This window comes from Scardinius erythrophthalmus, assembly GCF_964197995.2.
Source record: "Scardinius erythrophthalmus genome assembly, chromosome: 1".
NCBI classification, from domain to species: domain Eukaryota; kingdom Metazoa; phylum Chordata; class Actinopteri; order Cypriniformes; family Leuciscidae; genus Scardinius; species Scardinius erythrophthalmus.
In genome coordinates, this window is record NC_138221.1 from 26,374,879 (window position 1) to 26,385,523 (window position 10,645).

At 40.0% G+C, this 10,645-nt stretch overlaps 1 protein-coding gene across 1 annotated transcript; it reads right to left on the reverse strand.

Annotated features, from left to right (window-relative positions):
• Window positions 1–3,754: 3,754 nt before the first annotated feature.
• On the reverse strand, window positions 3,755–10,163 carry LOC308691621 (volume-regulated anion channel subunit LRRC8D; the record flags this gene model as incomplete). Its single annotated transcript, XM_081367026.1, has 4 exons — window positions 3,755–4,862; window positions 6,400–6,777; window positions 7,658–7,908; window positions 9,297–10,163. The coding sequence occupies 4 exons, from the start codon at window positions 10,161–10,163 to the stop codon at window positions 3,755–3,757; spliced, it is 2,604 nt and encodes an 867-aa protein (XP_081223152.1).
• Window positions 10,164–10,645: the final 482 nt, after the last annotated feature.

Consider the following 10,645-nt stretch of genomic DNA (forward strand, 5'->3'; position numbering starts at 1 on the left):
AATTAAAGGCCTATGGCATTTCTACTTTTAAATCTCATATGACTTAGTATGTCATAATAATGACTTAGTATGTAATAATTTCGTCTTTTTAATGGCATAATTATCATGTAGTTTTTTAATAATTAAGATTTACCAAAACAATGTTTTTCTTTTGTGGCTTCCATAAGTAAACCGAATCAAATCAAGACTAAAGAAAGACTATCATAGACGTTGGTAAATTTCCAAAAAATACATGGTAATACCATGGTACGTTTTAGTTAACCTGTTAACTGTCAGAATATAGACCTGGTTTGAGTGATCTTAACCATATATTACCAATACTATTCACATAGGTCTACTACTATTTATGAAGGAAACATTGTATTAAAAAAAATAGTATGGGCAATATGACTGTATTTTATTTGAATGCAGCATCTAACCAACACGTAGAAAAGATATGTGGAAAGCAACCAGACATGCATTTTAGTTTGCGTTGAAGACATAATGCATCATATCTGTCTATATTTCTTTATATTTTAAACATTTTTGGACACAAAACTAGAATGTGCATCACTATTTCATAAAAAAAGGTCTGAAATCGCCTGATGACTCCGATTAGTTATCACAAATTAATAAAAAAGGTAAAGGTAAAATGTTTTTAATTTAGTCAGTCGTCACATCAGTTTGTCCATAGATGTTACATCAAAAGTCTTCTAGGGAAGAGACTGGCTCTTCCAGACTTAATTTGGTAATATTATTATTATAATAATAAAATAGGAATAGTATAATCTTAAAGGTGTATTTAAAAAAGAAAATTAAAAAAAGTACTTTCAGATAATCTAATATTAATGAAATAAAAGGCCACTTTAGTGAGTGAAAACTTTTCTTTAAGTACAGTTTAAAAAAAAGTTCACTTAGTAATAATGTCAAATTAAAAGTTTTAGTGCAAAGTACATTTTAAACCATTATGTTTTGATCTTGTCATGCTTTAACAAAGTACACTTATTTCAATTTGTTGATGAACATATTAAAACACAGGTAAAGTACATTTTAACTGCAGCATGTTATTTGATATAACATTTAGTTAGTTATTGTTTTTAAATATATTTGTAATCCCAATTTGATATATTTAAAATATGACATACAAGTTTCAATAGAAATGACAATGAAATAATTTGGTTTACTATAAATGCTTGTAATTTAGCTGTACACTTTAAACGTATTTCAAAGACAATAGAAAAATGGTTCAATGCGTTTCTCTATAGAACTTTTGGGTTCTTGACCTAATTTTAAAGAAGCCTTTATGCCAAAAAGGTTCTATAGAGAGAAATTATTGCATAATTCTTTCATGTTTACAGGTTATTTAAATTTTGCCTAGTGATAAAGTATGTGTAATAACTGTTTAATTCATAAAATTGAATTACAATTAAAAATGAATAAACAAATTAAAACTTAATCCATAAAATGATCTCATGATAGGAACACATAAAAGGTTCCAAAAATGATGTGCCTGGCATAATCCTTCAAAGTTCCATATAGAACCTTTTCTTCTGAGTGCACACACATTTCACACTTTGTTTTAAATAATATACTTGTTTAAGAATATATTTGTTTTCTTAAAAGGCACACTACAGTAATTTTTTTGTGTGTAATTTTTCTCCACTAGAGGTCGTTTATTCAAAACAAAGATGAAGCCTTGATTTCATGGAATCATAGGAGTTGTTGTCTCCACCTCTACAGAAATCATATTCATGGATGACCGGTAATGTATTAAAGATTTATTAACGTTGTGAAAGCCGTTGGAGCGAAACAAGGCCTTGTGTATCATATTAGATACATTTGAGTGTGTTGAAAGTTGTTATAATGCTGTGCATTCGCTCGACGGCTACTATATGAGACACTTGTTGCACACTGCAGTGAGCTAAATCGATATTAGGCATGGTAAATAGGGCACTCGCGGTAAATCAAGAAAACGAGATTTAAACAAAAAGACTAGGCTAACCGTGTTGAGCTGTATAACAATGATTCATTTTCTGTCGATAAATCTATCCAAAATAGTTGCTCACCTGTCTAATAAACACATATTATATTAAAGCGTCTTTGGTGTTTCCGTGGTTTCTACGAAATAAAACTGGAAATCGAGCATTACGCGGGTATGATGTCTTTGACACAGCTCGTGTCCTGGTTAAAACTGCTAATTTCTCTGTATTTAAACATTCTTAGAAACATTTGGGATAATGTAAGTACACAAATCAACAAAATATGTAACATTGTTCTAGTGGTTTTTGAATATTTTGATCCAAAAATCTTACATAGTGTCCCTATAAGTACTCTTTTTAAAAGTATACTAAAGTGTAAGTGAATCTAATGTATCATCAGCGCTCGGATTCGCTTTCATGGTGCTGTCAAGTACGACTTGCAGTCTGTGAGGTAAACTAAACACTATTGGCTATTTGAAAAGCTTCCTGTTTCAGTGGAAATTACGTCAACGCATCAAACAAAGCTGCGCGTTCCAAGGCACTTTAAGTATATTATTTTATAAACTTAATCCATAAAATGATCTCATGAAAGGAACAAATGAAAGGTTCCAAAAATGTAAAGGTTCCAAAAATGATGCACCTGACATAATCCTTCAAAGTTCCATTTAGAACCCTTTCTTCTGAGTGCACACACATTTTCACACTTAAGTATATTCTTTTAAAGTAAATAGTTTTATAGTTTAAAGTAGGGATGGGCATGATACGTTAATTTGTTATCGATTAAACTAATGCAAGTTGTGTTGCATAGTGTGAGTCTTGAAGCAATAAAATTAATTTCACTGTGTGGCAGCAATTAAACATTTCACCACCCGGGGGCAATCTCAGTTACCTCCGAGTTTCCATTTTGATTTCAAAAGAAGAATCATGAAGAGGTCACGGCGAAGTGTGGCGTGGGACCATGTTGATTTAAAAAACGAATGGGCTGGCCAAGTTAGCGTGGCAGTACCTGTGCATCCCGGCAACGTCAATCCCCTCAGAGTGGGTGTTTTCGGCGGCTGGAATGACGGTCACCAGGTTGCAGTCACGTCTGACCCCAGATCATGTCAACATGCTTATCTTTCTCAACAAAAATCAGTAGACTGGTGCAAAAGTTGTATGTGAGTTACTAGTTATTTTTTATGAGGCTTTGTTAAGTAGCCTAATTAATTGTTAGGTAGGCTAATCTCTCTCACCCTCTTTCCCGACTCCATACCTTGGATAGTTTTGAGTTCAATTTTGACAAAACCTGTCAGATCTAAGTATTATTATGTTTTTGGTTAAGTTATTGTTGAACATGATTCTTTTTTTATTATTATTTATTATTTTGGAACAAACAAGGGTCTCTGTTTAAGAAAGCCTGCTCGCAGCTGCAGGTTCCGCTGCTTTAGAGCACCGCAGCGCATATCTTCAAGTTTAGCCTTATCGAACGTCCAGTTTAACTGCCACAAGTTAATCTTCTTGTAATAAAGATCTCATTAGGAAAAACATGCTGTGTTTTTGTATTTTCATTGCATTTTTAATTTATAAAAAGCTAAATAAATAATGAATTTTAATATAAAAATATTAATGATTAATCTATAGTCTATCGTTAATTCTCCCGACGATCGACTAAGAAAATTTAATCGAATGCCCATCCCTAGATTAAAGGACTCTTTTTAAAGGTATACCAAAGTGTACTACTTTTTGCACAAGGGTTGTATATTGTTTATGAAAAAAACAAACCCCAGAGTCCGTAAGTTCACTTTGAAGCTATCGTTTTATATCCGAGATTCCAGTGCGGAGTGAAAGCTCCACTGCGCCGTTGAAAAATTAGGAAAACAATCCGAATTGGGTCGTGACGGAGGTTCAGAAGAGCCGGTCTGCTGCAGGACGTCCCTGACCTGTCGAGGTAAGGTGTGCATCAGCCAGTTTTCCGCAAGAAACCCGCCTCCACGGAGCCCAAAACAGCACCCCAGCTCGACGGGAAGCTCCTCCAGACTGTTTCCCCGCACATCCAGACGAGATAGCTGAGTCAAGCCGCCCAGACCCGCTGGCAAAGATCCCAGCGAGTTATTCGCAACATTCAAGCTGCGAAGTTCTACGCAGCTTCCAAACAGCTCTTTGGGAAGGCGTTCGAGCCGGTTAGCGCTGAGGTCCAGTTCGCTAAGCAGTGTCAGAGCGCCGACCTCCGCCGGAAGCTCTTCCAGAAGGTTCCCGGCCAGCAGGAGGCGTCGTAGTCTGCGTAGCGTAAAGAGAGCCGACGGTAAGTTTCGCAGCTGATTATGCGCTAAGTCCAAGAGCTCTAGCGAACGCAGCACTCCTACACTAGCCGGAAGAGCCAAGACATGATTACAAGCAAGTCGTAGACAAGACAAACGGCGCAGATGCTGCAATCCCAACAGCTCCTCTAAGGTACGCAGGCTATTGTGTTGCAAGTCCAAAATACGTAGACCTGTAAGCGCTAGCAGCGCTGATGGCAACCTTTCCAACTGGCATCCGTTCAGCTGCACCTCTGCCAATCCGGTTAAGCGCCTCAGTCCCGTCAGAACCAACAACCTAGTGCCCTCATTGTAAATCTCCAGTTTTAGCAGACTCCCGGCTAATTCGCTGAGCTCCCCCGGGATTTTCTGGAGCGCGCCACGCAGCACCAGGATGCGGAGGTGCCGCAGCTGTCGGAGGCTAACCAGGGCCCAGCCGCGCCCCATCCCGCCCTCGCTGCTCAACCTCCCGCTCAGGTGCAGCTCCTGCAGGCCGCGGAGGGAATAGACCCAGGCCGGGATCTCGGAGGCGAGGGTGAAGGTGAGGTGCAGAGTCTCCAGGTGTTCCTGAAGGTGTTGCAGAGCTCCGGACTCCACTGAGGCAGTGCAGTGGTAGAGGTGCAGCTCCCTGAGGAGAAGACAGGCCTCATCAACTCATACAGCAACCTCTGATCTATCTGCCTGTCTGTCTGTCTGTCTATCTATCTATCTATCTATCTATCTATCTATCTATCTACCTGTCTGTCTGTCGTTCTGTCTGTCTATCTATCTGTCTGTCTGTCTGTTTCTTTGTCTATCTATCTATCTATCTATCTATCTATCTATCTATCTATCTATCTATCTATCTATCTACCTGTCTGTCTGTCTGTCTGTCTGTCTGTCTGTCTGTCTGTCTATCTGTCTGTCTGTCTGTTTCTTTGTCTGTCTATCTATCTATCTGTCTGTCTATCTACCTGTCTGTCTGTCTGTCTGTCTGTCTGTCTATCTATCTATCTATCTATCTATCTATCTATCTATCTATCTATCTATCTATCTATCTATCTATCTATCTATCTATCTATCTATCTATCTATCTATCTGTCTGTCTGTCTGTCTGTCTGTTTCTTTGTCTCCCTGAGGAGCTCCCTGAGGAGAAGACAGGCCTCATCAACTCATACAGCAACCTCTGATCTATCTGCCTGTCTGTCTGTCTATCTATCTATCTATCTATCTATCTACCTGTCTGTCTGTCGTTCTGTCTGTCTATCTATCTGTCTGTCTGTCTGTTTCTTTGTCTATCTATCTATCTATCTATCTATCTATCTATCTATCTATCTATCTATCTATCTATCTATCTATCTATCTATCTATCTATCTATCTATCTATCTATCTACCTGCCTGTCTGTCTGTCTGTCTGTCTGTCTGTCTGTCTATCTATCTGTCTGTCTGTTTCTTTGTCTGTCTATCTATCTATCTGTCTGTCTATCTGCCTGTCTGTCTGTCTGTCTGTCTGTCTGTCTGTCTATCTATCTATCTATCTATCTATCTATCTATCTGTCTATCTGTCTGTCTGTCTGTCTGTATATCTATCTACCTGTCTGTCTGTTTCTTTGTCTGTCTGTCTATCTATCTGTCTGTCTATCTACCTGTCTGTCTGTCTGTCTGTCTGTCTGTCTGTCTGTCTGTCTGTCTGTCTATCTATCTATCTATCTATCTGTCTGTCTGTCTATCTATCTATCTATCTATCTATCTGTCTGTCTGTCTGTCTGTCTATCTATCTATCTATCTATCTGTCTGTCTGTCTGTCTGTCTATCTATCTATCTATCTATCTATCTATCTATCTGTCTGTCTGTCTGTCTATCTATCTACCTGTCTGTCTCTCGATCTACCTGTCTGTCTGTCTGTCTGTCTGTCGTTCTTGCTCTGTCCTTAAGGCCTATAAACTCCTTTTTTTCTAGTTAAACTGTTTACTAGAAAAGTTTAATTCTAAATGAATTTAATTCCAGTTAATTTGAATTCTACTTCCTTACGTTCAAATTTGAAATGCAACTGGAATTTGAAAAGCATTCTCAATTCAATCAAGCAAACCCTAATATCAGCTTATGTATATGTGCACTTTTCTACCTAGACATTGTTCTGTGCCTAAAGCTAAAGGCAGTCTTGTGTATCAGCGTGAATACCCACCTGAGTGCGGTCATGTTAGATATCTGTGCTGTGAGTTTGGCGTCTCCGATCAGCTCCAGCTTCAACACCTGTAACTGGCTGAGGGTGAAGAGGGCCGGTGGCAGGCGAGGAAGAGCCACGAGCTGCAGCAGAGATTGGCCCTGTGTGTCACTCGTGATCATTGACCGCAAGCGCTCGGCTCCCCAGCGGCGCTCCAGGCTTTCCTCCAGCAGGCGAGTCTCGCTGACCGGAGACAGGAACACAGACAGACGCTGGGACAGCAGAGGGTCGTACTGGTCGGCCATGTGCAAGAGGAACGCCAGGTCATTGTGAAGGTCAGGTGCGTCGAGCATGGGTCCTTTCTCACGTAGACTCTGGAAAGAGTACTGCCTCAAAGACCTGAGGATTAGGCATATTCAATAAGATTTCATCATAGTTTCATCTCAAACCATTATAGATTGCAACAGTCGGGTTGCAGAGGTAAAAATGGGAAAAAGATTTGTGACATTGAATTATGAACCTTTATGAACCTGTGAGTTAATCAATGGTAAATGGTTCTATTGAAGCCCTATTTTAAAACTACGGAATTCGTAATTACGGAATTCCTGGTGAAAAACTGTACATTACCCATAATGCTGTACAGAAAATTCCACCAATCAGAGAGTCGCAGTGAGCAAATTGCCCCAAAAGAACTCTTTATATTTTGCAATGATCTTAAAATATGTTGTTTTATACAGATATAGCCTAATAAACTATTTTAAACTCAAATATATTTTGATAAAAGTTTGCAATGTTGTGATTCACCTCGTGGCTGGTTGGTTTAGAGCTTATAACTTTTAAACTAAAGAGTCAGAAATTTTCGAAGGCGTTTTTTCAAATTCTACATTGTCAAAAAACTCTCAAAATGCTTGCTACGGATGCGAAAAACGCAGAAAATTGAACTGATCCGAATTTTTTTAGGACAGACGAAAGTTTCGGAGGCAGTGTTTAAACGTGATTGACAAAACGTGAGGTTGTATTTATTTTTTTGTGGCGAAAATTTCTGACGAGAACTTCAGACTTTTCAATATTTCTATGGAAAAAAAGGAATGGAATTTTTTTTTTCCGGAACCAATGCGCTGAAAAGTGGGCGGGGCTAATGTACCCAATTTGCATTTAGAATTTCTTAGAACACAAACAGACACGTTGGTTCAGTCACCAGAATCTCTCGACACTCACACATGGAGACAGACTACAGACTACATGGACACAGTCCTCTCCTGTCTCGGGACACCCGTACTTGTGGAAGATCCAGAAGAGGGCGTAGACGCCCAGCAGGCCGAACAGAAACAGCAGCGAGATGTAGGCCTGCATCAGCTTGCGCAGGACGGAGGACAGCGAGTGACTGCACTGGAAGAGGCTGTAGCCGGTCAGAGCGTGAGAGTGAAGCTGGCAGACGTGACTGAAAGAGATGGAGCTCAGGAGAGGAGTAGCGTAGCTCACGATCAGGATGAACTTCAGGACCTTGAACACCGTCTGAGCAGTGTACACCTACAGGAGGAGGAGTGAAACGTGTTAAACTTATTGTTAAAGGGATAGTTCACTCTATTATATTCTACTCTGTTCTATTACACTCTATTCCACACTACTCTATTGTATTCTACTCGATTCTATTCTATTCAGTATATAACAGTATTTTTTTTCCACACTATGTCAGTCATTGGGGACCAGCAACTGTCAGAATACCCACAGTCTTCTAAATATCCTCTTTTGTGTTCAACAGAACAAAGAAACCACATTTGTGGCTGGTAACCAAAAGTTGCTGTTTTGAGTTTAACAATGACATGAAACTGAAACTAATTCCACCAGTGGTGATAAAGAAAGATTATATATTGTACTCTGTTCTGTTCTACTCAACTATATTCTATTCCTCTCTATTCTACTCTATTCTATTCTGCTATATTACACTCTATTTTATTCTTCTCTGTTCTATTCTATTTCACTCTATTCCTCACTACTCTACTCTATTCACTCTACTTTATTATATTATACTCTGTTCTATTCCACTCTATTCTATTCTACTCTATTATATTCTACTCTGTTATAATACAGGTTTAGAACAATGTAAGGATGAGTAAATGATGACAGGATTTTACTTTTGGGTGAACTGTCCCTTTAATGCAGTATTTGTATTATTATTTTTAAATAAGTCTTAATATTCTTTAAACTATAGAAGCTTGTTTCAATGATGGAATAATTAGGTAATTGTGAATTTTTTTATCTCACAATTCTGAATTTTCTTTATATATATATATATATATATATAAACTCACAATTGCAAGGAAAAAAGTCAGAATGAAAAATAAATTCCCAGAATTGTGAGATATAAACTTGCAATTTACATTGTAGAACACAACGTCTAAGTATTGTCAAGTTATGTTTACCACAGATCTTATTTTACTCATAAATTTAGAAACCCATAGGCTAATCTTGAGGGAAACATTAGCGAATTAGGGTCTGTTTACACGACACCGTTTGCAAATAAAAACAGAAGACTTTTCACGTGTGTTGGTCGTTCATTTGTATGACAACAGTGTTTTTGTTGCCTGAAAGTGCAAGTTTTTGAAAACAACAAAAACACGAATCTCTGAAGACGATGACGTCATGCACATGCGTATTACGTGTTCAGTCTATAGTGTTTCATTGCCATCTACTGGCCTGACAACAGAATACAGCTTTTTAATCGTTTTCACGGATCTGTGTGAATGGGAATCGTTTTGAAAATGGTGTCGTCTGTAAGCGAAAAACTCAAAGGAAAAACTTCTCTGTTTTAAGCATATTGTTGTCGTGTAAACGTACCCTTATTCTTCCTTGTTTTCCCATCACCTCTTTAATAAAAAGACAAAACTGTAAACGTGATGAACTGACTTATAAGTTACCTTATAGATAACATCCGAACTCTCACAGTGAGTGCGAAACCTACGCACTCTCTCGAACAGCGCTCTGGCCTGCTCCCTGTCGCTGCGGTCCAACGTGGCTCCCGGTCTGGACCCGTCCGGGACGACTTGCGCCGGCAGAAGCGGCTCCTTGAGTGACCGAGCAGAGAGCGTGGAGCAGTGGGATAATGTGGAGGGACATGGAGACGGTTGCGTTGTAGTGGATGCACTATCAGTCCCCACCAGCAGAGGGCTGTCCGTCCCCGAGTCCAAACTCGAATTGCGAGTTTTGTATGAAGATGTTACCTGAACTTTGGGTCGCGTTACTTGCTCCACCTCCGAAAAGCGAGTGTCCAGTTTGGCCGTGTGCGAAAGCGCTCTTGTCGTCCAGGGCGATTCGCAACACTTGGCGAGGAGCGACAGGAAGTGCTCAATACGAGCGGATGTGAGCGGGAAGTGGAACCAGAAGCAGCCGCTAGCCAGCAGAACCAGCGTGTGGAGCAGCGTCACGTACGGTAGAAAGCGCGAGAACCAGGGCAGCGCCTCGTGATAGCAAACCTGGCTGATGTAGACGTACTGCTGGAAGTCCAAGTTGGTTCGTCGCCCCTTTGCCGGACTCCCGAGAGACTGTTTTGAGCCTGTGTAAACAAAATCAGACATGGGCTCCATAGGAGAGCTGTAGTTGGTAGAGAAGGAGTGTACGGGGACGCACACGACTCCGTCCCTGGACAGCAGAAGAGTCCCGGCGAGGATGGACACCATCAGCATTAGCACCAGCAGGTAGTCCATGAAGACTTCCCACCACGGCTTCAGCAGCTTATAACTGCCCTGACGCTCGTTGCCCGACCACAGCTCAGACAGCGTGAACATCTACAGTCGTAGTGAGAGGAGAAACCACATTCAATCAATTTAACACTGCATCAGATCTGAGAATCTAAAAGCAAACAGCAACTGTTTGTTTAAAATGTCACATTCAAAAATCACTCTATCAATGCTCAGGTTTTGTTAGTGGTTGCTGGGGCATTGCAATTCAGTGGTTGGTAGGCTCTGCTATGCGGTTGCCAGGGTATTCTGATTGGTTGTTGGTGTGTTGCTATGTGGTTACTAGGGTGTGTTTCTTTGCAGTTGCTTTGATGTTCTGGGTGATTACTAGGATGTTAGTGCGTTGCTATGCAGTTGCTTCAGTGTTCTGTGTGGTTGTTAGAGCATTGTTTTGCGTTTACTAGGGTGTTAGTGCATTGATATGTGGTTCCTAGGGTGTTAGTTTGTTGCTATGTAGTTGCCAGGGTGTTCTGATTGGTTGTTAGTGTGTTGATATGTGGGTACCAGGGTGTTAGAACGTTGCTATGCAG